Source organism: Musa acuminata, chromosome BXJ1-11, assembly GCF_036884655.1.
Source record: "Musa acuminata AAA Group cultivar baxijiao chromosome BXJ1-11, Cavendish_Baxijiao_AAA, whole genome shotgun sequence".
Classification (NCBI taxonomy): domain Eukaryota; kingdom Viridiplantae; phylum Streptophyta; class Magnoliopsida; order Zingiberales; family Musaceae; genus Musa; species Musa acuminata.
The window spans coordinates 5,109,313-5,135,576 of NC_088337.1; the positions used below are offsets into that span (position 1 = coordinate 5,109,313).

At 39.6% G+C, this 26,264-nt stretch overlaps 3 protein-coding genes and 1 pseudogene across 5 annotated transcripts; 3 read left to right on the forward strand and 1 right to left on the reverse strand.

Annotated features, from left to right (window-relative positions):
- The first annotated feature begins 61 nt into the window (after positions 1 to 61).
- LOC103970539 (wall-associated receptor kinase 5) lies at positions 62 to 2,746 on the forward strand. The gene is made up of 3 exons (XM_009384344.3): positions 62 to 1,101; positions 1,202 to 1,363; positions 1,443 to 2,746. Exons 1-3 carry the CDS (start codon positions 210 to 212, stop codon positions 2,642 to 2,644), a joined length of 2,256 nt encoding a protein of 751 aa, XP_009382619.2. The 5' UTR covers positions 62 to 209; the 3' UTR covers positions 2,645 to 2,746.
- Positions 2,747 to 3,476: 730 nt separating this feature from the next.
- Positions 3,477 to 4,923, forward strand: LOC135596994 (wall-associated receptor kinase 5-like; annotated as a pseudogene).
- LOC135596993 (uncharacterized) lies at positions 4,778 to 24,746 on the reverse strand. 3 transcript variants are annotated; one of them, XM_065089351.1, is made up of 24 exons: positions 24,503 to 24,745; positions 24,091 to 24,433; positions 23,394 to 23,462; positions 23,154 to 23,291; positions 22,929 to 23,046; positions 21,231 to 21,313; positions 20,934 to 21,029; positions 19,880 to 20,048; positions 19,659 to 19,801; positions 19,500 to 19,586; positions 19,187 to 19,372; positions 17,476 to 17,643; positions 16,345 to 16,465; positions 16,199 to 16,268; positions 15,889 to 15,976; positions 15,679 to 15,799; positions 11,795 to 11,988; positions 11,602 to 11,710; positions 10,718 to 10,873; positions 8,186 to 8,288; positions 7,924 to 8,097; positions 6,874 to 7,019; positions 6,547 to 6,722; positions 4,778 to 6,089 (listed from the first exon to the last, which is right to left on the reverse strand). In XM_065089351.1, the coding sequence occupies exons 1-24, from the start codon at positions 24,622 to 24,624 to the stop codon at positions 5,991 to 5,993; spliced, it is 3,279 nt and encodes a 1,092-aa protein (XP_064945423.1). In that variant the 5' UTR covers positions 24,625 to 24,745; the 3' UTR covers positions 4,778 to 5,990. The 3 variants fall into 3 exon arrangements, with proteins under 3 accessions (XP_064945423.1, XP_064945422.1, XP_064945424.1); XM_065089350.1 differs by having other exon boundaries at positions 24,091 to 24,745; XM_065089352.1 differs by lacking the exons at positions 4,778 to 6,089; positions 6,547 to 6,722; positions 6,874 to 7,019; positions 7,924 to 8,097; positions 8,186 to 8,288 and adding an exon at positions 10,213 to 10,349 and having other exon boundaries at positions 24,091 to 24,746.
- Positions 4,988 to 5,951, forward strand: LOC135596395 (wall-associated receptor kinase 17-like). Its single transcript, XM_065088452.1, has 2 exons — positions 4,988 to 5,873; positions 5,941 to 5,951. The coding sequence occupies exons 1-2, from the start codon at positions 4,988 to 4,990 to the stop codon at positions 5,949 to 5,951; spliced, it is 897 nt and encodes a 298-aa protein (XP_064944524.1).
- Positions 24,747 to 26,264: the final 1,518 nt, after the last annotated feature.

The window sequence follows — 26,264 nt, forward strand, 5'->3', positions numbered from 1 at the left end:
ATATATATATATATATATATATATATATATATATATATATATATTGGTGGGGATGGAAAAAGCGGAAGAAGTGGTAACAGGTCAACACACTTGTTGACTCGGGATGGAACTCCAGCCTCTCGCTACTTATCCGTCACAACTGGGTCACGAGGTCCGCCGCTGCGATCAAAAAGACGACCGGAAGAAGGGAGGTTGCAGGAAGCTTGGCCATGAATTTGCGTGTGCCGTTGCTGTTGATCCTACTCCTATGCCTGCCGCCGCAGCCATCGTCGTCGTCGTCGGATCTTAATCCAAGCGTGTTCGAGGCGGATGCGGGCAACTGTACAAACATTCCCTACCCTTTCGGCGTCCGAAACCTGTCTTCCTTCATCCCCGGTTTCGAGATCGACTGCAACGTCCGCGGCGGCCTTCCCACTGTGTCGATCGGCACCAAGAAGCTACAACTCCTGAACATATCGGTGCAAGAAGGCTACGTGCGCGCCTTGCTCAGTCCGCTCGCCTTTGGGTACTGTAGCAGGAGACTTGCAGCCCCAACCACCAGGATCAGCCTGGAAGGCACTCCCTACACCTTCAACGACACCAGGAACAGGTACACGGTGATCGGCTGCGACGCCATGGTCGTCTTCCAGGGCCCCGGCCGCTCCCACGCTCACAACGACACCAGTGGATGCGTGGCGTTCTGCGCCACCCCGTTCACCCTGCAGAGCATGGTGAACGGCTATTGCTCCGGCATCGGCTGCTGTCAGACCGCCGTCCCCCGCGGTCTCAAGAGCTTCGACGCCAGCTACAGCAGCATCAGGAACCTCACCGACTGTCACGTCAACGACAGTACCTGCAGCGAGGTGTTCTTGGTCGACCAGAACGACTTCACCTTCTCTGCGAGAGACGTCAACACGATCACCGGTTCCACGACGCGGCCGGTTGTCCTGGACTGGGCGATAGGGAACGAGACGTGCGCCGAGGTCAAGCGCAGGAACAAGTCGGAACTCGCTTGCGGGCACAACAGCGAATGCTACGACTCCCCAAACGGCGGCTACCGCTGCAACTGCTCTCATGGCTACGCCGGGAATCCATACCTATCATCTCCACAAGGATGCACAGGTACATCATCTCCCAAGGGGAAAACAGTAGCCATCGCCGGTAACGGAGTATCCTCCAGTGTTAACCTAAACGGTGACCTTATGGATCGATGGCTTTGCAGATATCGACGAGTGTCGCGACCCGCAATCGAACCCTTGCGTGTGGAAATGCTTCAACGAGGAAGGGGGCGTCCACTGCTCTTGTCCTCCGGGAAGCAGTGGAGATGGCAGGAAACAGGGAGGATCCGGTTGCCAAAGGGACACGTTCCTTGAGATTGGTTTAGGTAGTAGGTCATACTCAAATCTCCTTGAACTCCTCCTTCCGCAGTTTAATAGAGTCGCCATTAAATCCTTGTCGTGCAGGAGTTGGGCTGTCCCTTTTGGTCATGATCGTAGGAGGAGGCATCTGGGTATACTTCGGACTGCAGAGGAGAAGGCTCACCAAGCTCAAGCAACAGCACTTCCTGCAGAACGGAGGCTTGTTACTGCAGCAGCATGTCTCTTCAAGGGAGTTCAGCGCCAGAATCTTCACGATCGAGGAACTGGAACGGGCGACCGACAACTTCGACGAGGTTAATGTGGTCGGGCGTGGAGGACACGGGACGGTGTACAGAGGCATCCTACCGGATCAGCAGGTGGTGGCCATCAAGAGGTCAAAGTTCATGGACGAGAGCCAGATCGAACACTTCATAAACGAGGTGGCGATCCTCTTCAGAATCCGCCACAGGAACGTGGTTCGTCTGCTCGGCTGCTGCCTGGAAACTCAGATCCCGCTGCTGGTTTACGAGTTCGTGTCGAACGGAAGTCTGTTCCAACATCTCCACGAAAGCGGCGGCGCTCCTCCCCTGTCGTGGGAGACCCGTCTGAGGATTGCCACGGAAACTGCAGGAGCGCTCGCCTTCTTGCACTGCAAGCCTTCCGCTCCGGTCATACACCGGGACGTCAAGTCCGCCAACATACTTCTGGATGAGAATTACACGGCGAAGGTATCGGATTTCGGGGCTTCCCGATTGGTTCCGCTCAACCAAACTCATGTGACGACGCTCGTCCAGGGAACGCTCGGGTACTTGGATCCCGAGTACTTCCACACCAGCCAGCTGACGGAGAAGAGCGACGTGTATAGCTTCGGGGTGGTTCTGCTGGAGCTGTTGACTTCGGAGAAGCCGATATCGTTTTGCAGATCGGAGACGGCGAGGAACCTGGTGGCACATTTCTACACGTACCTGAAGGAGAACAACCTTCTTAATCTGGTGGATGCGAGGCTGGTGGAGGAGGCCGGGGCGATGCAGTTGCTGGCGATAGCCCAGGTCGCGAAGACTTGCGTGGCCCTGGAATCGTCGGAGAGGCCGACCATGAAGGAGTTGGCGGTGGAGCTCAGCGCACTGAGCAGGCTCATGAAGCGGCACGCGGAGTTGCGGCGTCCTCAGGAGGAGGAAGACGGCTCTTCACGCAGATTGGCGCCCCAAGGAAGCGGGAACGATGTCGGACGAGACGACGCGGAAATGCATCTGTTGTGGCAAGACGACGAAGGATCATCCAAAAGCAGAGGAAATCCACCTCTGTGATTGCTTAACGGAGACATAATTCTCTCTCTCCCCTCAGAGGAATCAATCATCTTTGGGGACAAATAAAGAATCAATTCTACATCGATTGAAACTTAAATCCAATTTTTAGACTATTTTAACGAATTTACAATTATCAATTAGAAAAGCAAAATGTGCAATTGTTCAGAGTCAATGAAGAACAATTTGAGAAGAGAAATCATGTGAATTCTTTTTAAGGAACTTTTTATTTAGTTTCTTTCTTTTAGAAAATATGATCCTTACATACTTTATATGACGGTGAAAATATTATTTAACAGTCTCGAAACAATATATTTTGTATAATTTTTGAAGGTCTTAGATAAAATATCTCAAGATCATAAACTGTAATCTCATATTCGTCATTTATCCCTTTTAATATATATATATATATGTATATTAATAATCAGTTGTAAAGATTATAAATAATACTTAAATTCTTTGATAAGTAAAAAGGTCAGTTCAAAGGAGAGCATAGAAGTTTCTTCCATGGAGCATCAGGTCAAATCAGCGTTGCTCTGCAGATCATGACTTTGTCCCACACGGCGTTCATGGAAATGAAAAGCAAGAATTGACTCTGCAAGCTTAGACAAAGAAAAGTTTGGTTGCTGGCGATTCCCGCCGATTGGCGTTCCGACTTGTCTTAATACGAAAACCAACGTAATGTGGACGCCAATACATGAGGTGGAGGTCTTGAAAAAGACTCTCCTCTCTCTCTCTCTCTCTCTCTCTATATATATATATATATATATATATATATATATATATATATATATATTGGAGGTTTGTGCTCGACTCCACTCGACAGCGTTCTTGGACACTGAACGTCTACCACTTTCCAAGCTTGGTTGGACCACATGACGAAGACAGCTACAGAAACGCGCCACAGAAGACGACTCCGACGACTTCACATGTCAAGTCTTACTCGGAGCTCGAAGCTGCGTAGCAGAAGGCATTTGGTATATGGTAGAGAGAGGGAGGAGAGGATGAGGGAGACGGAGAGAGGAAGCATGAGTCCCTTGGCATTTGTCGCTCTCCTCCAGCTGCTCAGTCTGCCACCACTTGCATCCGGTAATCGGCTGAATCCTTCGGTGTTGCAGAAGAATAGCCCCCACTGCTACGACATTCCCGTGCCGTTTCCCTTCGGCATCAACGGCACCGGCACTTTTCGTCCAGGGTTCGCGATTACCTGCAACAACACCCAAGGCAACCCTGCTATGCTGTCCTTCGGCGCCGATTTGCAATTCCAGTTGTTGAACATATCCTTGGAGGCACACACACACTGTCTCTCTTTCTCGCTCGTTCTCTCACTCTCTTTCGATTGAATCTATTCCAATGTTATTTTTGGATGAACTCGCAGGGCGGCTATGTCAGGATTGTGGGACGAGCCATAACATGGTTCTGTTACAACACCACCACCGGCGAGGACGTACCCTTCAGTCTTGCTATCGATCTCAAAGGAACCCCCTTCACCTACTCAGACACGATGAACAAGTTCACCGCCATCGGTTGCGACGCCATGGCCATGATCCAAGGCTCCGGTCCTCATAACTACACCGGCGGTTGCGTGTCTTTCTGCGCCACTCGCGACAGCGTCATCAGCGGCTCCTGCTCCGGCGTCGGGTGCTGCCAGGCTTCCGTGCCCAGGGGCCTCAAGAGTCTCAAGTTGAACTTCAGTAGCATCAGGACCATGACCGGCTCCAAGAAAGACACCTCGGGAGCATGTAGCAAGGCCTTCATCGTGGACAAAGACTGGTTCAAGTTCTCCACCGAGGACCTCGAGGCGAATGACAATGATGACAACAGGCCGGTGGTGTTGGAGTGGTCCATCGGCAACCAAACGTGCGAGGAAGTGCAGAGGAGGAAACCCCCGGACTACGCTTGCGTGGATGAGCACAGCCGGTGCTACAACTCGGGCGACGGCATCGGATACCGCTGCAACTGCTCCCAGGGCTACGCCGGGAACCCTTATGTTTCCGGTGGATGCCGAGGTATGAATTCATGCATCTTGAACCCAATTAGCTCTGTTCCGCAACTCATTCATGCTGTATCTGCACGCGCTTGCAGACATCGATGAGTGTATAGATCCAAGGATGAACAACTGCGTGTGGAGGTGTATCAACAAAGAAGGAGATTTTGATTGCATTTGCCCACCAGGATCCAGCGGCGACGGTAGAAAACAGGGCAGTGGCTGCAGAAAAGTTGCCCTTCTGGAGATTGGACTAGGCAAGCTCTTCCCTGCCGCCATCAAATTGATTAGTTAGTCCATAGATCTACTCAATCTCTCATGGTCATGCCGGTGCAGGTCTGGGTCTGGCTCTCTTGGTCATGCTGCTCCTCGTGGGCGTCTGCGCTTACTGGGGTGTGAAGAGAAGGAAGACGAGGAAGCTGAAGCAGAAGTACTTCCTGCAGAATGGAGGATTGCTGTTGCAGCAACAGATATCGTCGCGGCAGGCAGCGGCCAGGATATTTAGCTCGGAAGAGCTGGAGAGCGCAACCGAGAACTTCAACGAGACTCGAGTCCTCGGGCACGGGGGATACGGTACGGTGTTCAGAGGGGTCCTATCCGACGGAAGAGTGGTGGCGATCAAGAAGTCCAAACTGGTCGACCAAAGCCAAATCGAGCAGTTCATCAACGAGGTAGTCATCCTTTCCCAGATCAACCACAAGAACGTCGTCAAGCTCCTGGGTTGCTGTTTGGAGACACAGGTGCCGCTGCTGGTGTACGAGTACATATCCAACGGAACCCTCTCGCATCACGTCCATGGCTCCAGGGTTCCGATGTCGTGGGAGAACCGGTTGAGGATCGCCGTGGAAACGGCAGGAGCACTTGCGTACTTGCACTCGGCGTCGGCGAAACCTATCATTCACAGGGACGTCAAGTCAGCGAACATACTTTTGGACGAGGATTACACGGCAAAGGTGTCGGACTTTGGAGCGTCAAGGTTGATCCCCTACGACCAGACTCATCTGACGACGTTGGTGCAGGGGACCCTCGGGTACCTCGACCCGGAGTACTTCCGGACGAGCATCTTGACGGAGAAGAGCGATGTGTATAGCTTTGGTGTGGTTCTGATGGAGCTGTTGATGCGAGAGAAGCCCATATCACCTGGGAGGCCGGAAGAAGAGAGAAATTTGGCCTTCCGTTTTGTTACGTTGTTGGAAGAGAAGAGGCTCCTTAGCGTGGTGGACCGTCGAACGGTGGAGGAGGCAGGCGAGAGGCAGCTGCATGCGGCTGCGCAGCTCGCTAGAAGATGCTTGAACTTGAGAGGGGAAGACAGGCCCACGATGAAGGAGGTGACGGTGGAGCTCAACGCGCTCGGAAGGCTCTTCATGCAACATTCAGCACGGGAGAGACGTAAGAAAGGGCGGTCTCTCGGCGTGCCTTGGGAGTTCTGTGGCGGCGGCACCGAAGAAGAGTATGGATCGTCTGCAGTTTTCAGTGAGTCAGCATCTTTGATGGGACGGTAGTGTGATTTGCCCAAATTGTGGAGGCCCATTACTTAAAAGACTACTTGTCATCAGATTTTAATCTGTAACTAAATTGCATCCATGAATTTCTATTGTCCCTTGAAAATCTTCAGCTAACAGAAAAAAAAAAAACCAACTTGACTAATTTTAGACTGAAAATTTTTGAATGGTTGATTCTGTCATTTGAACATAGACAAAATTCAACCACAAACAAGCAGTTCATTATGCTGGGATCAAAAGGACAAGCAATTATACTGCCCAACATTTGAATCATCCACAGGGGCAGCAGAAAAGCAAAAACTCCTATTATTCTCAAAACTTAGTAAAATATTGCATAACATTACGATCTGCTTCTGTATTGTATCAATGGAAGGAAAAAAAACTGATAAGATTGGCAATCATGCAACTTGCCTCACCTCATATTCATGGCAAATTCTCAAAGGAGTGTCCACGGAAACTGGTCTCTCCTCAGACCACAACTCTAAGTTGACTGTACCAGTCCCCCAATGCACCAGACATTTCTTTACCTGATGAAGATCAAAACGGTTAACTAAGGCTACTCCTGCACATCTGTCAACCAGCATCCACTCACCTGGGTAAAATAAAGTCGAAAGGTCATTATATTAATACAATAAGAGAAAATAACATCAAATTTTAAAGTTTAAGCAACAATTCAAAGTGTAGAACAGGGACAACAATATAGGAAACAAAGAAATTATAGTTTGCAAGTAGGAAATTAATACCATTAGGACGGTGATCTCCCTCAAATGATAGTTCTCCAGATTCATGGAAAATTTCATGCTTCAAGCCATCAACCGAATCGAATGCAACAAGAACTTCAGTTGGGTGCAAAAGGGTGAACGTTGGGTGAGCCCTCAAGCAAACCAACCTTCAATAAAGAACCATTTGTTCAGCCATTTGCAAAACTAAATTGGTTTAAAACACATTACGTTCCTAACACATCCAAAGCACTTTTGCATCTGCAATTGGTTGAATAGGGACCACAGCACAACAGAAAAGCTTCATAAAGGATTTCACAATTTTACATCAAACAACAGGAAATCTTCCTCCAATTGCTGGTTTCAAATCTCTACATGAAATTCAAAAACGGCTTAACAAAAGGCTAGTTTGCAGCTTAAATACATGTTAAAAAGCCAGATCAGACGAACCAGTCATTAAATGCTACTATCAGCAGTTTGGTCCATACTCAAATAAATTGTCTAAGCTAGTACTTCCTTAGCGCAAACTTAAACACACATCTTTCTTAATACTTACTATTATATCAACTCAGTTTGAACTCTGAGCCAATCATGAACCTTGAAGCACTCACTTTCCAGTTTGAGGCCAATATGCTTTTTCTGAATGTCAGGTAGAAGTTGTCCTATAGGTTATAGTATAAAGAGATGCAGTTGGTAATGTTCAAATCATGTTATTTTAATTTTTTTACTCCATATATATATGGACTATATATATTAGTCGATGCTATGTGCGTGTGTGTGTGTGTGTGTGTGTGTGTGTGTGTGTGTGTATTACTTCAAGACTATGTGCACTAGATGCTAACAACAGGATCGCAGTCTAGACCAATTGACCGTACTCAGTGCCATACCGACCAAGGTGTCTCCTCAGATTCAATAGCCACCATCATGTTACCAACCAAGGTGTAGTATAGCAATGCTAATATCATCCTATCAACATTAAGTTTCAATAACAGAAGAAAAACAAAAATAATACTTTTTCATACATTTAACTTTGAGCACTGCTAATCATGATCAAAATGGTTAGGAAAAAACTACCTTGAAAATCCACCAGAACCAGCTCCAACACTGCATGCAATGATGCTAGAATCAATTCGTAAAACCTTGGGGTCCTCTTTAAAAATGGATATCTGGCGTTGGAAAACTAATCCACCACCAATATCCCCTTCCATGCAAAGTAATTCCTCCTCTCTTGCTTGCTCAAGATTCCTCCTGTAAAAGAATAACACTTCTGTCAGTTTCAACACTCCTATAAAAGAATGGTCTTCAGAAGAAATTCATACAGTTAATATAATTCAACCTGACAACTTTATATTCCTCTGAGCATCCAGCAGACCGATACTCAGTACCACTATATTCTTCGTATCCATTAATTTCAATTCTGCTGTGCAGCCACTGCATACCTACAAGAAACCATCCAAGAAGAAACATGCTCAGTTACCCTTTTTAAGTATCTACTTCATAAAATATCTGTTCAGGAAATTGACATGTAAACCCTGGAAATTTACATACCATACCAGATTTACTTTTTTAAGTTTATGAATTTCACTTTTGTTTTAAGTTTCTAAAAGTATATGCCTCAGAAATCTGGCACAATGTAGTGTTTATTAGGATGCCCGCTGATCATGTATTCTTGAGGTTAATGAATAAGCTAGAAACATGACATAGTGGTGATTCTTGCTAGGATAGCACTGGCTTTGCTAGCCTATCACAAAAAAATCTATTGATTTTATGAACTGGGGTATTCAAGCATCTTCTGATGACTCTAAAGCCCTGACAGGCTTTGACCCATGTGGCAAATACATGACATGCATGGAAGACTGCTAAAGACATGACAATGCTACTAAAGCAATTATTTCTTTCCCATAAATAATTCACAGATACACATAAAAGTCATGACCATCAACTAAAGTGAAAGAGAACAGTCCAATCATGGTTAAACTAAAACACTCATAACAAATTAAGAAAAACCTTGGTTATCAGGATGAACCAAGAGTTCTCACTAGTTAGCAAGATTGATCTTTAGCAACCTCAATAATTGTGAATCATCTTAGACTGATAGAATTAGCATATGACCTTAAGACACAGACATAGATGCCAAAATAAAAGAAAATTATGAAAATGCTTAAATCTTAGAATAAGTAAATGCAGAAAAGCAATATCTAGTGTACGTACAATATCCATTAGTACTCTTCATCCAAAAATAAAAAAATAACAATCGTCAGTAATAGAACAGGTATCCAACAAGAACAACCGTGCATTACGACACTTACAAACATAAGTGCTAAAGACAAGATGCTAAATTTCCAGATTCCAACAATTTTCTGTCCTGCCTATTAAGAGAACTCTGTGCATAATCAGTTATGATTTTGGAAGTCGATGCCAGGACCATGTTGTGTGTAAATTTTGATAATTAGAATGTAAATATTGAAATATACCAACATACTGTAGCAACACCAGTCCAATCTCATTGCTGCATAGACACTGAACTGACGTGAACTATCACCTGTATGCTAAAATGACATTGTGCATTTCTAGGTAAACCGAAAGTTCATGTGGTTGTGTTCCAGCAATCTTGATCTAAATTTGACTGCCACTTTCAACCAAGATCTTTATATTGCACACAATCTAAGGTACAGGTGAATATGCAGTTAGACAATTGAACAAAAATTTGTAGTTATACTGTTATAGTAGGCTCCGAAAAGAAAAAAATTGTTTAAGCATGTCAAAATTGCCTGAGCATGATCACACTCAGTGGTAGATGAAACTGAAGATAACTATGCAGATTCCTGATAACAAAAAAAGATTCACAAACCAGCATTCAAAGTGAGAGAAAAATAACTATATTCAGAATTGTAGGAAATATTTAAAAGGTCTAGCAAACTAAAAAGCTTTATCTACTTTGTAGTTTGTGCGGCTATTTGATTGGTCTGCAACTTTAAAAAACAATAAAACAACAACCACATTTTGTGATTGCTTCATCTGTTGTTGAGTATACCAAGTCAGAGATGATTTCACACTTTCTTAATTAAATAGCACTTGTCATAATGATCGATGTACAGTGGGAGAGAAAAAATGGAGTGACACATAAGGAAAGCAACATATATTTTCTTGTTTTTTTCCTATTAAAGAACATGAGATACATAGGAAAAGTGATGATGAAAACTCAAAAGAACATAAACAAAAAGAGGGAATAATGATAGGAAACTAAAAGAAAAATAGAAAGAAGATAGGCCAGTTGCCATCACTTTCCTTGAAAATCCCATCTTGCAACTGAATTTTCTTTTGCAGTAACTTATCCTTCGATATGTACACCCAGCTCCTTTAAAACTGTAATTAACATTTAAATAACTGAAAGAATATGATATTATATCCTTACTCTTGTGCAAATTGGAGACAATGTTTCCTTAACCAGATAAGGCAAGCGACAACCAGCTCCACAGAATTATAACCGGTGAATAAACCTGCCTAATTGCACTGTTTAGAACTTAAAAAAACTTATGCATCCTTAGAAATGAAAAAAAAAATACAACAAGAATTATTATAAGAAAATAAAAGACAATTTATGACTCAAAACCTACCTGATCAAAGTCTCAGATCTAGTTATTTAAGTACACATATTTAAGTATATTTAAGTTCACATAGATTAATCTCCAAGCTAACGTTTCACATATTGCAAAGAAAGATATAAAAATCTCCTAGATGCTTACAGAAAGAACAAAACATTGCACTACATTCAGATGGCCAACAAGAGGAGTTATCATGCCCAAAAGCAATAAAACAGCATTCATTATTTAACAAGCACAAATGTATAGGTAATGTCAATAATTACCAGAAGGATGATGCATCATAGAAATAATCCGACCACCAATCCATGGCACCACCTTAAGTTCCCAGTCACCACTCTTCAGCTCTACAGGCACCTTTGAGAGCTCAATTCCCTTCTGTCCAGAAAGCTCATCAACATCTGGGATATGCTTGGCATTTTCTACATTAAACAATGTTCATCACTTGTGCATGCTGATCAACAATCACAAATATCTAAATTGTTATGTATTTCAATAGAATTGGTATGCCTATGAAAGTAAGAGTAATTCATGAAATCACCAGATATAATGTCAACAACAAATGTCATAAATTCCATCAATATGGAGTCACTATATAACGAAACTCAACATCATGAAAGATCTGACGTATATCTGATCTTCTAACAACATGGCATCAATTTTCTATATATGGTTCAAACTTCTAAGTTCCTCAAAACGGCTAGGCAAATCATGATCACCCTAAAACATAGCAACTCCTCAACCATCACTACTGGTTCAAATCTAAGATCATGCAACCAAAAGCAAATTCTCAAAAGTTCCCGAGGACTTAAGATTGCATAGGAAAATTTATTGAACAGGATCAAATCCCAACACATCATTAGCAATTTTCACAAACTTTTCCAGTCAATGAGGATGTTCCAAAAGTAAGTTACATGTTACACGAAGAAAGGACAACTTTTATCAAAAGAACTTGATTTACCTAGAAAATGTTAACAACACAACTAAAAGAGTGGCCCATCAAATGACAGCTCCTGCCTATGCATGGTCTAATGTTTACATTCATTAAACCACTGTTTTTTTTTTTCTCACCAAAGTTCCCCTTGTATATCAAATAATTGAGAGAAACATGTTAAACTATTTGGTGCACTTTTCAGAGAAAGGATGTTACCCATGTGTTTGTTGTAATTATTTTCACTTGCTGCTACCAATTTAGATACTTCAGATTTTGAAGGGATTTTCAAGTGCAGTTCCTCTCCATCAACACCCTGTGCATCTATCTGTTTTCAAACCAAAAATCCATCAACACCTCATAGAATTCAGGAGTTACAGTTCATTTGCATAAATTGTGCCAGAAAATTTACCATGACACCCCCTCCCAGCAACAATTTTACTTGAAGAGCACGCTGTGGCCTCTTCCATGACCCTTCAGATTTAAGTACTTTTACTGTCAGAACTGAAGAATCAATTTCTGCAGTATAATATGTCAAGAGATAATCCCCTTGAGTGTACCCATAGCCATCACCATCGTCTTCATAAAGAACACCTGCAGCTTTACCTGTAGAAACAGACTAGGGCTATAGGTTCATCATAATGATTTCAATGAATTTATTAGTTGCATATGCAGCACACATGATTAGATGCAGGCGAGTAAACATATAGATAATCTGAAGAGATATTGACTAGAAAGAACCTAAGATATAAAACTGCACTTTATCTTCTGATACAACTGCAATTTTATTACCAAGAAAAGCAAACAAAAAAAACATAAGAATAGAAGAACAAGATATTCTGAGGGTTGGCAATACTTTTAATGAAGAAAGAAACCAAAAAATCTTAAGAATTATGACTACAACAATACCAAGTTGTAGTCAATAAACATGTGTGACGAAAACTTGAAGAATAATCATCAAGTTATCCCCAATACTTTATTGTTGGTTAAGGAGGACACAACAACAAAATAAGAGCACGTCAAAGGTTTAGCTAATTAGGGAGCACTTAATGTAGGACATTCCTGGAAGTACTCACAACCAGTCAAATGACATCAACAAGAAAAAAAACATAAAGCCAAATTCCTTGTTATGTCAATTTTAAGATAGGGATGGGGTATCTAATAGCCTAAAGAGCCTTAGGCATTGTGTTTGATAATAGGCAATCTGTTCCATGAAAATTCAACTAGACCAATAAACTTACAGAGGGACATAACAAACTTTTCCACTGGAACCAGCGCACATCAAGCACTTCTATATCTCTTCATGCAGCTTTAAAAAATGCAAAATTTCAGACAATATAAGGGGAAAAAAATTATCAGTCATCTTCATGTCACAATGCAAAATTTAAGAAAATGGTCCAATCTCATTTCATCTCCACCACCACATTCCAACAACGCTTGTTCCCATCATCATCATAAAACTTGTCTTCAACCACAGGGCAAAGATATCAAGGATGATCAACTGCCATTACACTTACCAAGGAATATAGGTGAGCTTTGGGTTAGGTGGTGTACTGATCCAACTCACCAATGACTAAATTTATAACCTCTGCAATTGTCAGATATCCTCCCTAAAGATGATTGTCCCGACCACATCCGCATCGAACATGGGATGCTCCAACCATGCATCTTTGTCATCCTCATTAACTCCCATGTCACCGGCATTTTGATCTAAAATTTTTGAGTCCCTTAAAGTATCAAGTCCCTTATCAAGCTATCAAGCTTTAGTAAATAATCAAATCAGCATCTAATACCCTCCCGTATGCTCGGGATCAAGAATCATATCTTGTGTATCTTATTGATCATACACTGAAACAGGTACCCATGTATCCCGTACATGCACAGTACAGCTTTGCATGTCAGTGGCATAACTGCCATGGACCCCACCATGTATCTTGTACATGCATGGGACTCGTTAACTCATAACTATTTAAGAAAATTGAGTTCTTGCCATTGTTTTCGATGTGTTTGTGGTTGAAAAAGAGTAAAAAAACTAAACTTCCTGTTTTGGACTTCAAACCAAATTCACCTAAAACCTCCACATCATATGAACGGGTAGATCAAATAAAGCTATGAATCGTTTTTCCCTGCCCAGGTACTAGAAAATTCTTGGGCAGATAGTTTTATACTGGTCAGTATGGAATAGCAGAGGGCAAGGATGGATAAGCCAACTGCATTAACAAGGTTGTATGTACATTCTCAACATGGCAGGGTTACCCATATCATAACACAGATGGAATAATGCAGTATGGTCTATGCACCTCAGCAACGTAATCTGCAGTTGCATCAATCCATGATTTCATAATTAAATAAGGCTTCTTGTATAAGTTATAAATATAACAAGTAAAAAAATTCCCTTTATTGTACCTAAATCAATCTAAATTAAGGCCTTATTCATGCTGTGAATGGGTAGATCCAACAAATAACACATGAACTAAAAGGAATACCGATATAAATTTCTTCACATCCATGTTGTGAATAGGCAAATTATTAGATCACTTGTTCTTACAAAAAAATAACAAATATATATCATATAAAAAGAAATATCACTTATGTCTCATTAATAGGAGTGTTCAAAGAGGTTCAAACGGAACCATTAAGAGTCGAACTGAACTAAACTGAAAAAACGATTCGGTTCAGTTAAAGCAAGGTGCTCCAAACCAAAACCATTTCGGACCTACCTAACCAAACTGGTTCAAAACCGGTTAATCCGATTTGATTAACCGGTTAATCGGTTTTTAATTTTAAGTAATTTAAAAAATATATATTTCAAATGAACCAATTCCGTTCGGTGAATCAATTCAGTTTAATTGAACCAAACCAGAATTTTGATCTAATTGGACCTACGTTCTCAAGAAGTTTATATCATAAATATCATTCTAAATATTTTAAACAATTGGACCTATGCACAAGTGGTTTTTTAGTTTTTTATTGAAAGATGCCCTAGAGGAATAACGGCTTCACATGCAGTCCTTTTTTCTTGATGTTGAAGATATGCAATGATGCGTACAAATCAACAAAGAAATTTATACAAATCAATAAAGGGATTGTTAACTAAAAGGATGACAAAAAATATAAGATGTATACTTGAGACAAGAGAGCAAGGCCAAGAAGGGGACAAGGAGGAAGAGCCACAAAGACGAAGGAGCAATGAACCCACGAAGTTTGGGAAGGGATTTTAGGGTTTTTGGGACCTTCAAGTTGAGTTGGTATTTTTTTAATTAAAATCGGTTTGATTCACCCCGAACCGATTAATCGAACCAAAGAAAAATACCCTCTCACACTAAAACCATTCATAGCCTTCAAAACTGAATTATTAATGAACTAGTTCAGAATCAATTCAGTTCAAGTTCAGTTTGATTTTCTGGTTCAATTTGAACACCCCTACTCATTATTTTGCAATATTTGAAAAAAAAATTAAAAAGCATACCTAACCTCTCTTTTTAGTCAAGAGCACCCTAGTTGGGGTTTAAAATGAAACAATATCTCAGCTATTGTGGCTTAACACCAAATTAAGATGGGTGAGATGTTTAGAGATAAAGGCCCCTAGTAGGATTAACTAAAACAGGGAAGAACATCTATGATGTCATCATTATAATCAAAGAACAATTAACACTGGGGCAAGAAGATGAAAAGGCTATTGACAAGTAGGTCTTGAACATACAGGGTCTCCCTGTTGCAAAGAGAATATGCAGTAGAAAGGTAAGGTCGTAATAAATAGTATCATGAAAAATAAAATAAAATGTGTTCATTCGAAAAAAAATAAGAACTTTGATCACCAATAAGTTGTAGTTTTAGCCTGTGTAGAAGAAAATTTCTGTCAGAACATGCACTCTGCAAGCCATTAGGCCAGATGAAGCAGAAATGTTGGTAGATACTATACTAATGTTGAGCTTCAAACTTCAAAGTATATGATGTTATACCATACAGCTCATGTTCCATAAAGCTCGTTTTGAATCTAAATTCTAACCATAAAAAGCAAATGAGATTATGCCTCCTTGCTCTTGTATGATAAGATATAAAGAGAGTACTTTAATTTTCAGTTTTTACATGCCAGTGGTGAAATTCTAGTGCTCAGATTCATTCATGTAGCATTTCCCTCAAAAGAAACAATGCATTTGACTAGTCTTTGATAGCAACACCTAGCCCTTGTCAAATTCACAATATTCACTCACAAATAAGCTTATTTGTTTAGATCACATCAATCCAGATTAAGCCATTGAAAAATCAGTTGTTAACAGCAATATCAATGGGTACCATTTTCATCTAAAGCAATGAAGAGTGATAGCTCATCTGTTAGGTTTGCTTCACCAACATGTTGTAATGGATGACCCACAGGAATTATTGATCCACCTCGCAAAAACATAGTTGGCAGATCCTAAATTTGGTCGAACAGAAAAGAGAAATCAGCAAAGTATTGAGTTCGGCCTCAGTGTGAACCAGAATTTTGAAATGAAATAAACATACTGGGTGTGGATCACCAAAGTCAAAACGCAACCAGACTCCTTCTGGTAAGACAGTGGAACATTCATGCGAACCTTGATTAGGCACAGTGCTGCAGACCATAAAACATAAATAATATATTCAGCAATGACTCCAATGATGCAGAAGGAATATGTTCTTGCATTGTTATTTTACATTCTTGTATATGAAGAAAACTATTTCATAAAAAATTCTGAAAAAAGTTTCCATTTTTAAGGAAAATAAAGTGCCAAAATATTTAAAAAGAAAGAAAAGAGGATAGTCAATGCTTTGAACAATAGCAAGTAATAATTACCTTGCACAAATTAACAGTGGCCCTAGTAAAAAGGAATTCTCAACTTTTCTCAATTGTGGATCTTTTGGATCTGCATGTGCCAACAGAGTAAATACTTCTAATGTACCATATCCAATTTAAACATTGTTTAAAGAAAAGGTTCATACCAGCAAAAAATGTGGGAGCTGCAACCAGTGTACCCTTAGTATGAGCCATATAGAAAAGGGTATATATATGAGGTAAAAGCCGATACCGCCTCAGCAATGCAAGGCGGCATACATCTTCACACTATAAACATGAAACTAATATTAGAATTGTTTGAACATCTTAGATATACATAAGTGATGCCGGCTAATGTCAAGTGTGAATTGGTAACATAATACAATGAAAAGATTTGCAAAAGTCAATTTCAATTCTTGATAAGTTAATCTAAAAATCCTAGCAAGCAATTCATGGCTACAGAGTACAGAGTAGTGCATACTTCATACAATACAAAAATCAATGTGCCTATGGACTGGTATTGGAAGCCTGCAAAATTTATGTCCTCTACAATCTTTTGAGCGTTAGAGAAAGACAATAACTAATATCGTACAATGTTCATAAGCCTCATAATAAAGTAATCAAGTGTCACTAAAATGTTTAAGAAGGATTAACTACTATTTAACGCAAAAAACTTTGAACAAGTATCTCCAAGTCATAGAGGATCAGTGGGCTTCTCAGATCGGGTCATGATAGTACACTCCAGCAATTTGTTAAAAGCAACATAGAATTATCTATCAAAACACTAAATGGTATTGTCAGCTAGTCAGCTTAGACTTCATGCCACCAATATTGTCCCTAGCCCATCATCAACCACTTAAGACACTTGCACCTGGTTATGACCTAATAATAGCACATCAATCATGTTGAATCAATGGCACCTAATTGACTATATATGATGGCTTAGCAATGGAGTTGGATGATATTATTAGAGTTAATAATGATTGAAAATCTAGTTGGATATTATTATTAGAGTTAATGAGAAAATCTAAACTGGCATATCAAAAATAAAATCACGCAAACTTAAAGATTGAAAAACCATTAAAATATGACTTATGAAAAACTAATGTCAACAAGAAGACTGCAAGTCATCATGCCTCTTTGCAAAGGTGGTGTTGATGCCATGCAAGATAGGAGATGCCACGTTAAACCTTAATATACTTGTTACGATCTTGGAAACCACATTGACATTGTTAAACATATTGCTCACTTCATAAGGTAATCATTATATAAATTCTCCAGAAGTTAAGATAGCATGCCTCTTCTCCAAAAGACCATGGTTCATGGTCTGCAGTGCCTTTTTCAGTGTGTCCACGGCAAAACGGAAAAAGTGCAGCAAGTCCCATCCACCGACCGAAGAGTTTCGGAGTAGCATCCCCAGCGAATCCACCAATATCTGGTCCTGATAATGGCTGGCCACTAAGCCCCTGAGGCAGAAACCATTCAATTACGATAAATGAATTTTACAATGTATGTTGACGAGTTATACAAAATTTAATAGTTAAATTTCATAGCTTCCAAAACCATTCCCTTGCATGACTCAAGAATCACAGAAGAGGGGAAGAACCATAAAATTGATACTACTTTAATACAATATTGCAAATTTGCAACAACATATATTATTAACATTTGAGTGCATGATAAGAAAAATTAGAAAATTTCAACAAATGTATACACCAGAACTTACTTTAAATGGAAAAAAATTGGTAACTCTTCCTTAGCATCATACATAGAACACCTGATTTTATATGGTTGTCACTGAATGATACAATGAGTTGAATGATCATATGTTTACTATACAAGCTGGTCTGACCCAATTTTATAGCATAAAACTCTCTAATAATTGAAGATCATAACTGGTGCACTATAAATATTGAAAACCTGAGCATATATGGCATATATCCTTTCATATGAACTATCTAAAGCTTTTAGCAAAAGCAAATCTGTTTGCAAAATCGCCTAAAGAAAAACATTGGCATATCAAAAAGATTATATTTTTGGTTCTAAAATTTCACTGATACCAGGAGGCCATGATGTCCAGAAATGCAGAGTAGCCATTGTATAGTCCAATGTTCTGAGGGTCAACAGGTAAAGCTTCAATTAAAAAAATCTGCAAGCCTACAATGTCCAACAACTCTAGCAAGAGTTCGCCAAAAAAATAGTAGTGGACCAAATGAATATCAATGTAATTACGTTCTGAAGTAATTAAAGGCTGGAACCTCATTTGATCAGTCATGTATACAGCACTCAACCTAATGCTCAAACAAAACCTTGGCTTACATAAAAGTAAAATGGATGTTAAATGTAGAAACCAATACAACCATTCCAGAAGCTCTCCAAAAACAGAACTCTCTCTCCCCTCCCCTTGTTTCATATGGAATCTTGTTCCCTGAAACTCTCAGATGTGCCAACATCCTCAAGCATCACAATTTTTCAGTTCTCTTCCAAAGTTATAATTATATCAACTAGTGACTCTTATTTTATCCCTGATGACCAGAAATCTCTCGATCCATATAAACATTGAGCTTCTGCATTCCCCATTCTCTGTCCTCAAAAACTACCAAAACCACCAACTCCACCCCAGATCACTTCTTCACACAGATTGATCGAACCCTAATATTGATCTCCTTTGTTTTTCTGTGTTTTTCACTCCATCACAGCATTATATCATACCAAGCAGTTAGAAAGCCTATGTGATCAGAGTTGAGTAACCTATCATAAAGCATATGTATGCAGTGGTCAGGCACATAGACAACAAACTGGGACAAAGTAAAACCAAATGTTCAGAAAAAAAACCACCTTATTCAAAGAGAAGAACTTGTTGGACTTAAATCCTTAGAATGTACATGTTCTAAGACCCATTTTGAGCTGTTCTGTTATAATTGTAACTCTACGACATAAGTACATGATTTCAATATTCTTGTAACCTTTCAGAGAGTATAATCCTGTAATATGAAAATATGAACCTACCAATTGAAGCACCATTGACAGGCTCATATGTAGGTGCTCCCAGTTTGATAGGTTATCACCTGTCCAGGTTGCAGCATAACGTTGACTTCCTATAAATCCAGCTCTCGTAAGTACAAATGGCCTTTTATTGCTATTGGCCATTTTCATCCCTTCGTAAGTTGATCTTGCCATCAGCATGCCATATACCTGCATGCAACCATACATCTGATCTGATACGCCTAACCGTGACTATTAAGTGTCATCGATAAAGAACCGATAGTTTCTCCATACAATACAAAAAAGAAGGCAGGCAAAATTGTATTTTAGAAATTACATTGTGATAATGAGAGTGATTTTGGCAGCCACCAAAATTAGCATCTCCTCTGTGTATGTTGCTCTCTGGCATTGTTTTTGTTACAGTCTGCAAATTGGGCATGCCATTAGCAACTTTGGAATCCACAAAATTAATAGAATTTATTTTTTAAAATCTTACTTTGAAAACAGCAGGCTCATTCATATCATTCCAAATCCCATCAACTCCATTAGATATAAAATCCTTTACCAACTCAACCCACCACAAACGTGTGCTTTGTTGTGTGAAATCAGGGAAAACACAAGGCCCAGGCCACACCTCCCCTTAGGTGGCAACAGAAAATGAATATGATCAGCAATTCTCAGAATTTCATCAGAACTTAAATGGATCAACAACCTTACCAACAAAAGGCTTTCCATCTGCCTTTTTAATCCAGGCATCATTTTCAGAACCACTTTCATAGACAAAATAGCCTTCTTCGCTTTTGATTCCAGGATCTAACATCCAGATAGCGTTGAAACCACTTGCATGAAGATCATTCACCATAGATTTAGGATCAGAGAAGCGTTCCTGGAAACATGAAGAGATATTGTTTAAATGTTTTTAGGAAAACCAGGAGATTACCAGCATCAAATTCACATCAACGAATTTAACATCAAACTTCCAATATATTATACGATATGGCATAAAGAGAACAAGAGAACTTTTTCTTTAAGATGGTATGTGAACATAGATTTAGTCCAACATTGGAAGTGGGGGAAGAATAGAGTTTGTTTATAGGGCTAGATTGTTCTATTGTTTTATCACCCTAGACTTAAGCATTTTGGACTGTGTATATTACATCTATGCTTAGTTAATTTCTCCCATTGGACAAGGTCACAATGCATTTTCTTCTAGTCAATATATGAGAGTGACACATGCTATAAATATGTTTGCAACTTGCTGTATCCTTACTGTAGGAAGTTTATTTGCACATGACTTTGGTCCATAGGAAGACAAGATGTTTGTTGAATACATAGAAAATGGTTAGATGGATCTGTAATCGATACACATAGTTGAGGTGTGGTTTTATGAACCTTTATATATTTTAGAAATCGTACTTTAAGCTATTGATGGAATCAAACTTTCATTAGCTGGAATTTACCACTGTGACCCATAAGGAACAGCTCGTTAGCTGACAGTTTTTGTTTGTAGGGAACTGCTTGTGAGCAGAAAGTTGTTGCTTGTAGGGGCACTGCTATTTAGTAGGACTGAAGACTGCTAAAACTTTAACGGTGATGCGACTCTTTCACAAACTTGATGTGTGCAACCCACATATTGGTTCGTACACTTTGAGAAAGCCACATCACCAGAAGCATCTTACAAATAAAAACTGTCAAGAAAGTAGCTACAGGCCCATCCAATTGCAAAAGCTAAACTGCACAATAAATCCAGGTCCAGCAGGAAAGTGCTTACTTTGTCAAAAGTAAAACACCGGAAACCATCCATGTAGTCAATGTCCATCCATATAACATCACAAGGTATGCCTTTCTCTCGAAATGTTCTAGCAATCTGTCCCAGGAACAACCAAATGTAAGAGTCACAAGTAAATAATACTGCTTGTTAGCTCGTAAACTTATGCTTGTTAAAATACTCAACAAAATAAAGAATAATTTTCAGTCAAAAGCACAACACCTGTGATTTCACTAGCAAAAAGCAATTAACCAAAAGGCGCAAATGTAAGAGTAATTTACAAACTATAAAGTGGTGTACCTCCAAAACTTTTACATCAGATTCATAGCTCCAACGACATTGATGATAACCAAGCGACCATTTCGGAGGCATAAAAACAGTTCCTACATTTGAGTAGAAAAACGTTATTTTGAACCCAATTGTCACTTGCAAGTCATAATAAGAACTGACAAGTTATATTTTCTGCTTCTTCAGAAAATCTTGTTAACTTGAGCATAACTAATTTTTTGTTAACTTGTAAAGATGTTAAGCACTAAAGTACTAAACTATAATAATCAATCACATCAAGAAAATCAAAATAGTGTTTTAGACTTTTAGCAACCTGGAGCATGAACTTCAATTAATAGTTATCAGATTTAGATGAGATCAGCTAATCTGACTGAAAAATTGTGACAGACACTTGCCCTGTTAAATTTTGTTTTAAGAACAAACATGGAGTTCAACAAAAAACCACAAGTAGCCAAGCTAGTTTCCATGCTCCACATGGACCACTCCAACTTTGTTTATTTTCTGGCTGATTTAGTCGCCTCAACCCCTTTCAATATTTTGCCCAGACACCCATTTTCAAGCTCGTAACAGCTAAGAAAACAACTGATTGGTGACAGTGAAGTATGAATAGAAGGAGAAAAGAGAAGAAGAGGAATGCCGGAGGAGTAGGAGAGGAAGAGGAGACAGAAGAGAAGGATTCACTTTAGGACTGGGAAGGAATGGAAGACTTCTTTTATTTATTTTATTTATTTACTTTTTTTTTGCTTTGGGCAGTCAGGTACACAATTAAATTTGACCCTGTACCATACCTACATAATACTGGCAAAATTATTGCTGGAATTTTTTTTGTTCAATATTAAATCGTGCACACACTAAGTACAAAACAACGCTCCTTTTCAAGACTAGAATGTGGTTCATTTAGGCACATTACTATCCATCTGGATCAGAATGTCTGAAAATCCACAAACTCTTTGTAACTCCAAACCACAATAAATATAGTATATTTACTATAAGATATTCCTTTTGATCTAGAACTTAATCACCTTGTGTTAAACAAGTATATTTCCTCTTCCTTCGTCGGTTCATTGGTCGGTGATCTTCAAAGATGATATCGCTTTTTGACTCACAATGCAGCTTCTAAAAATAAAAAGCTCACCTCCACTGATCTACCTTCTTCTCCATTCATAAAAAATCTAGATGAACTTTAGTAGAAGTAGCGCATTAGTTTGAAACACTAGGACAAATCTTGTTACAAATTCTTTATGTATTACTGTAAGCCACTTTTACACCTGGTATTAATTTATACAAGAGACGAAATCAATTGCTGAATGGCTGAAATCAACCTGACAACATATCGGATCCAATGATTTCATGCACCCCTGTTGAGTCTTAAAGAAGTCATGCTCTAGCTGACAATATCATATATAATCATAGAAGGTTCACATGATCCTCACAAAATAATGCTCAACAAATGTAAATCATGATGTAGAGTGTGGAATTAATGACTACATTTAGAAACATTTAAAGAAGTACAAAAGAACTAGAAAGGTTGGTGTAGCTTATTGTAACTCAATTGTCCTGTAAGAGTAAGGTAAAAGTAATGATAACTTGAGATATCCAAATTGAGACATGGTAACTTTGGTATTCAATTAAGCCAAAGAAAGGAGCAGCACATGACAAACATTGCAACTAATCAATAGGAAGCACAGAAAACAGTGGACAGAAAATAACCAATTGCATGAGAAAGGGACATCAGGACTTCAGTGGGTGAATCAAATGGACCAAATGTAATTATGGGATAAACTGCATCTGACACAAACTTCACAGTAGAGGCATTCCTTAAATCAATCTGTCGAAGAAACATTTGACAATTACATTAGTAAAATTATGCAACTAATCAATAACTGAAATTTAAAAGATCTATTATAAAAAGAAAAAGAAAAAGAATTGGCCGACCTCGCAACGCCGAGTTGTGTCAGCAAGAACACCAAGTGCCTTTCCATCTGGAAGAACAGCTAGAACCCAAGGGTGAGATTGGTACAATGATGTTGTTCCTGGACCATAACCCCATGCATCCGTATTCCATGTAAAAATCTGGGATGAAATTGGAGAGTTAATTTCCAACAGAACTAATTAAGAAAATCTGGGGAAAATCCAAGTTCCATGTAAAAATCTGGCAACTGATCAAGAAAATACCCGACTTCCTGTCCGTTCAAGCCGCCCGCTGACTTCTCCGGTTCCATAAAAGGATGTCCCAGAAGGAAACTGTGACAATATAAAGTAAGAAAGACAGGGTATTATCAGGAATCAAACAGAAACTACACTTGCAATATCAAGTAGAAACAGAATAGTCACATGATCACAACATACACAAAGTTACCAGAGCTTTTAGAGAGAGAGAGACATATCCTTACATGTGATAGGGAAAAACATGATTCCCGATAATACCCTGTCTTTCATAGAGAGATATTCTAAGAATTAACAAATTGTTCCGTCACCATTGCAGATACACCATCATTAGACTGATAATTGCTTCCACACCCACTTAAGAAGCCAAAGTGCATACTGTCAACCACGTATTGAATCTATAATGCACCACTTTTCATGATCATGTTCCATTTTTCGCTGTCTAGAGTGTTTACTTGGGTTCTTTTTAGGCGTCTTATGCACTGCCCTATATTTCCGTAAGCAAACTTGGAACGTTTAACACCATAACAATCTTCGTGAACAACACACTTTGTCGTTTTACTACCAAGGTTGCAGATTCTCGTGATCCCTAACAGACTTCAGGTTATACAGAACGGCATCCCATTCAAAATAGATGATGGCCTCGGGAGAAAAGGTCGAGGGGAATAATGAAGCATCGATCAAGGAAGTAAATGTTACGGCGAACCTGGATCGTGACCATCTGCTGGCCACGACGACGCTCGAAGGCGGGGACGTACTCGGGGACCCGACGAACCGCGATCGGAGCCTCCCTGACATTAGGATCCGCGAAGGAGAGGCTAGGAAACGCCGCAGCTCTGTCGGTCTCGGAGCAATCGAACCGAAAGACCCCCTCCTCGAGAATCGGCTCGAAGACCATCGCCCCGGCCGCACCATATCCCTCGGAACCCTTTCCTTGGTCCATCGTCGGCTTATCCGATCGCCCACCTCTCCAGATCCAGCTCCAGCTCCAGCTCCAGCTCCAGCCCGAGCTCGAGCACTCGACGATGCTCCTCCTCCTCGACCCGCACCTGCAACGGTTTCCACCGACCCGTTCCAATTTCTTGGCGAAAACATCCAGAAGGGAGGACGGAACGCACCTTGTTGAGGAACGCGATGAAGACGAAGCGATGCAACCCTCGGCAGTCTTCTTATTTACCAATGATAAAATGGCCCGCTGACGGGCGAAAAGAATGCTGGTGTCGACTATATAGGATGTCATGGTATCTGATTCCACTTCTCTTTTCTTTCTCCTCTTCTCTCTCTCTCTCTCTCTCTCACACACACACACAGTGCATTCAATTAGTTAGCCGGTGGGCTTACTCAACCAATTGCGGTCATCCGACTGTCGCAAGGGGGGGGAGTATTTAAATGGAGAGCGGATAGGACGCACGTGACGTGGCTAGTGCGAAACCGTCAAGCCTCCGAAACGACTTGTGAAGGGTCACGTGGAATTGGAACTCGAGCGAGCTCGAGAGTTGCAACTCCTCGGTGCCGTGTCGGTCACGATTTGCCGTCCAGGGAGAGCACGGAGATCGTCTTGGCCTTCTGGGAGCGTACTTGAAGAACGAGCCTGCAAGTTACGCAAACTTGTGGCAATTTGTGATTGAAAAGCCAAAAGGAAGATTAGTTATCAGCGTGCAAGTCACGCAATACAGCAGAGGTTGTCTTCTCCGTGCAAACTTGAAGAACAAGACCTGCAATTTTTGTACCGTCATGCACAATGTTCCAAATAACATCGATTGCGAACTCTCGTGATTCAGATCGTAGAAAGTTGATGAAACTGTTTTGGGTTTCGGTACATCAGCTCAGCTGATCGCGACTAATTGTGACTCATACATCGAGTTCGGTCAGTGCCAATTAAGCGCGCACGTTAGCAGATATATATATATATATATATATATATATATATATATATATATATATATATATAGAAAACAACTATTCTTTAGTTAATATGTCTAAGAATTCATCAGGGATGGTTATAAAATCATAGAAGTCTAATTCTTTAGTTAATTACTTTTTGTATTTGGACTCTATTAGTATTATGATTTTTATATTTTAAAAAATTATATTAAGATTTCTATTGATCGAAAACATAACATGTGACAATCGTATGAATCGATACAAAAATGATGGATAAAAAATAATTTTAATATCTCTTTTGTTTCCAACGATTTTATTAACAAAAAAGATAATTTTAACATCTCACATGCTAAAAATAAAAAAGATATTAAAACTATCTTTTTGTCCATCATTTTCGCATCGATCCAACACTTGATATTATGTATTATGTTTTCTATTGATGTAATTGATGATATTAGGATAAATAAAATTATTTATTTTATTTTAAAAATTATAGAGGTTTCAATATAAAATTTTTAAATATAAAGATTATGATACTAACAACGTAAAGGGTAATATGTAATTAGTCGGACAAATATTGATAACATAGATACTTCATATTTTAAGCTATTGGAAACTAGGTTGAACTTTAACACTATTATCGTTTTTTTTTTTCCTAAATGACTTTGAATGTTGGAAGAATGTCATCAAATTATGACTTTGACATAACTTTTTCATCTAACTTTTGACGTGTGTTCTTTGTCACTATTTAATTATAGATTTTTTTATAATTAGTTATCTTTAATTATTTGATTTTTATATTTTTAAAAATTATATTACAATCTTTATACTTATAAAAGTAAAATATTTAATCATCAACTTTATTATGAAAATATCATAATAAAGTTATGCTTTGATGACATAACTCAACTTTTGACATGTGTTTTACCTTTGTCATTATCACCTGAGTTAATTATAGATTTTTTTTTTATAATTAGCTACCTTTAGTATCTTGAT

Bases quoted from the DNA above. Each gene is read 5' to 3' on its own strand.
- LOC103970539 (XM_009384344.3), top strand. From the start codon at position 210: ATGAATTTGCGTGTGCCGTTGCTGTTGATCCTACTCCTATGCCTGCCG. The intron at 1,102-1,201 runs GTACATCATCTC...ATGGCTTTGCAG, and splicing joins ATCTCCACAAGGATGCACAG to ATATCGACGAGTGTCGCGAC. The intron at 1,364-1,442 runs GTAGTAGGTCAT...CTTGTCGTGCAG, and splicing joins GTTCCTTGAGATTGGTTTAG to GAGTTGGGCTGTCCCTTTTG.
- LOC135596395 (XM_065088452.1), top strand. From the start codon at position 4,988: ATGCTGCTCCTCGTGGGCGTCTGCGCTTACTGGGGTGTGAAGAGAAGG.
- LOC135596993 (XM_065089350.1), bottom strand. From the start codon at position 24,624: ATGACATCCTATATAGTCGACACCAGCATTCTTTTCGCCCGTCAGCGG. The intron at 23,292-23,393 runs GTATTTTCTTGA...ATTTCATCCCAG, and splicing joins TTGAACGGACAGGAAGTCGG to ATTTTTACATGGAATACGGA. The intron at 10,874-11,601 runs GTAACATCCTTT...TGTTTAATGTAG, and splicing joins TAATTACAACAAACACATGG to AAAATGCCAAGCATATCCCA.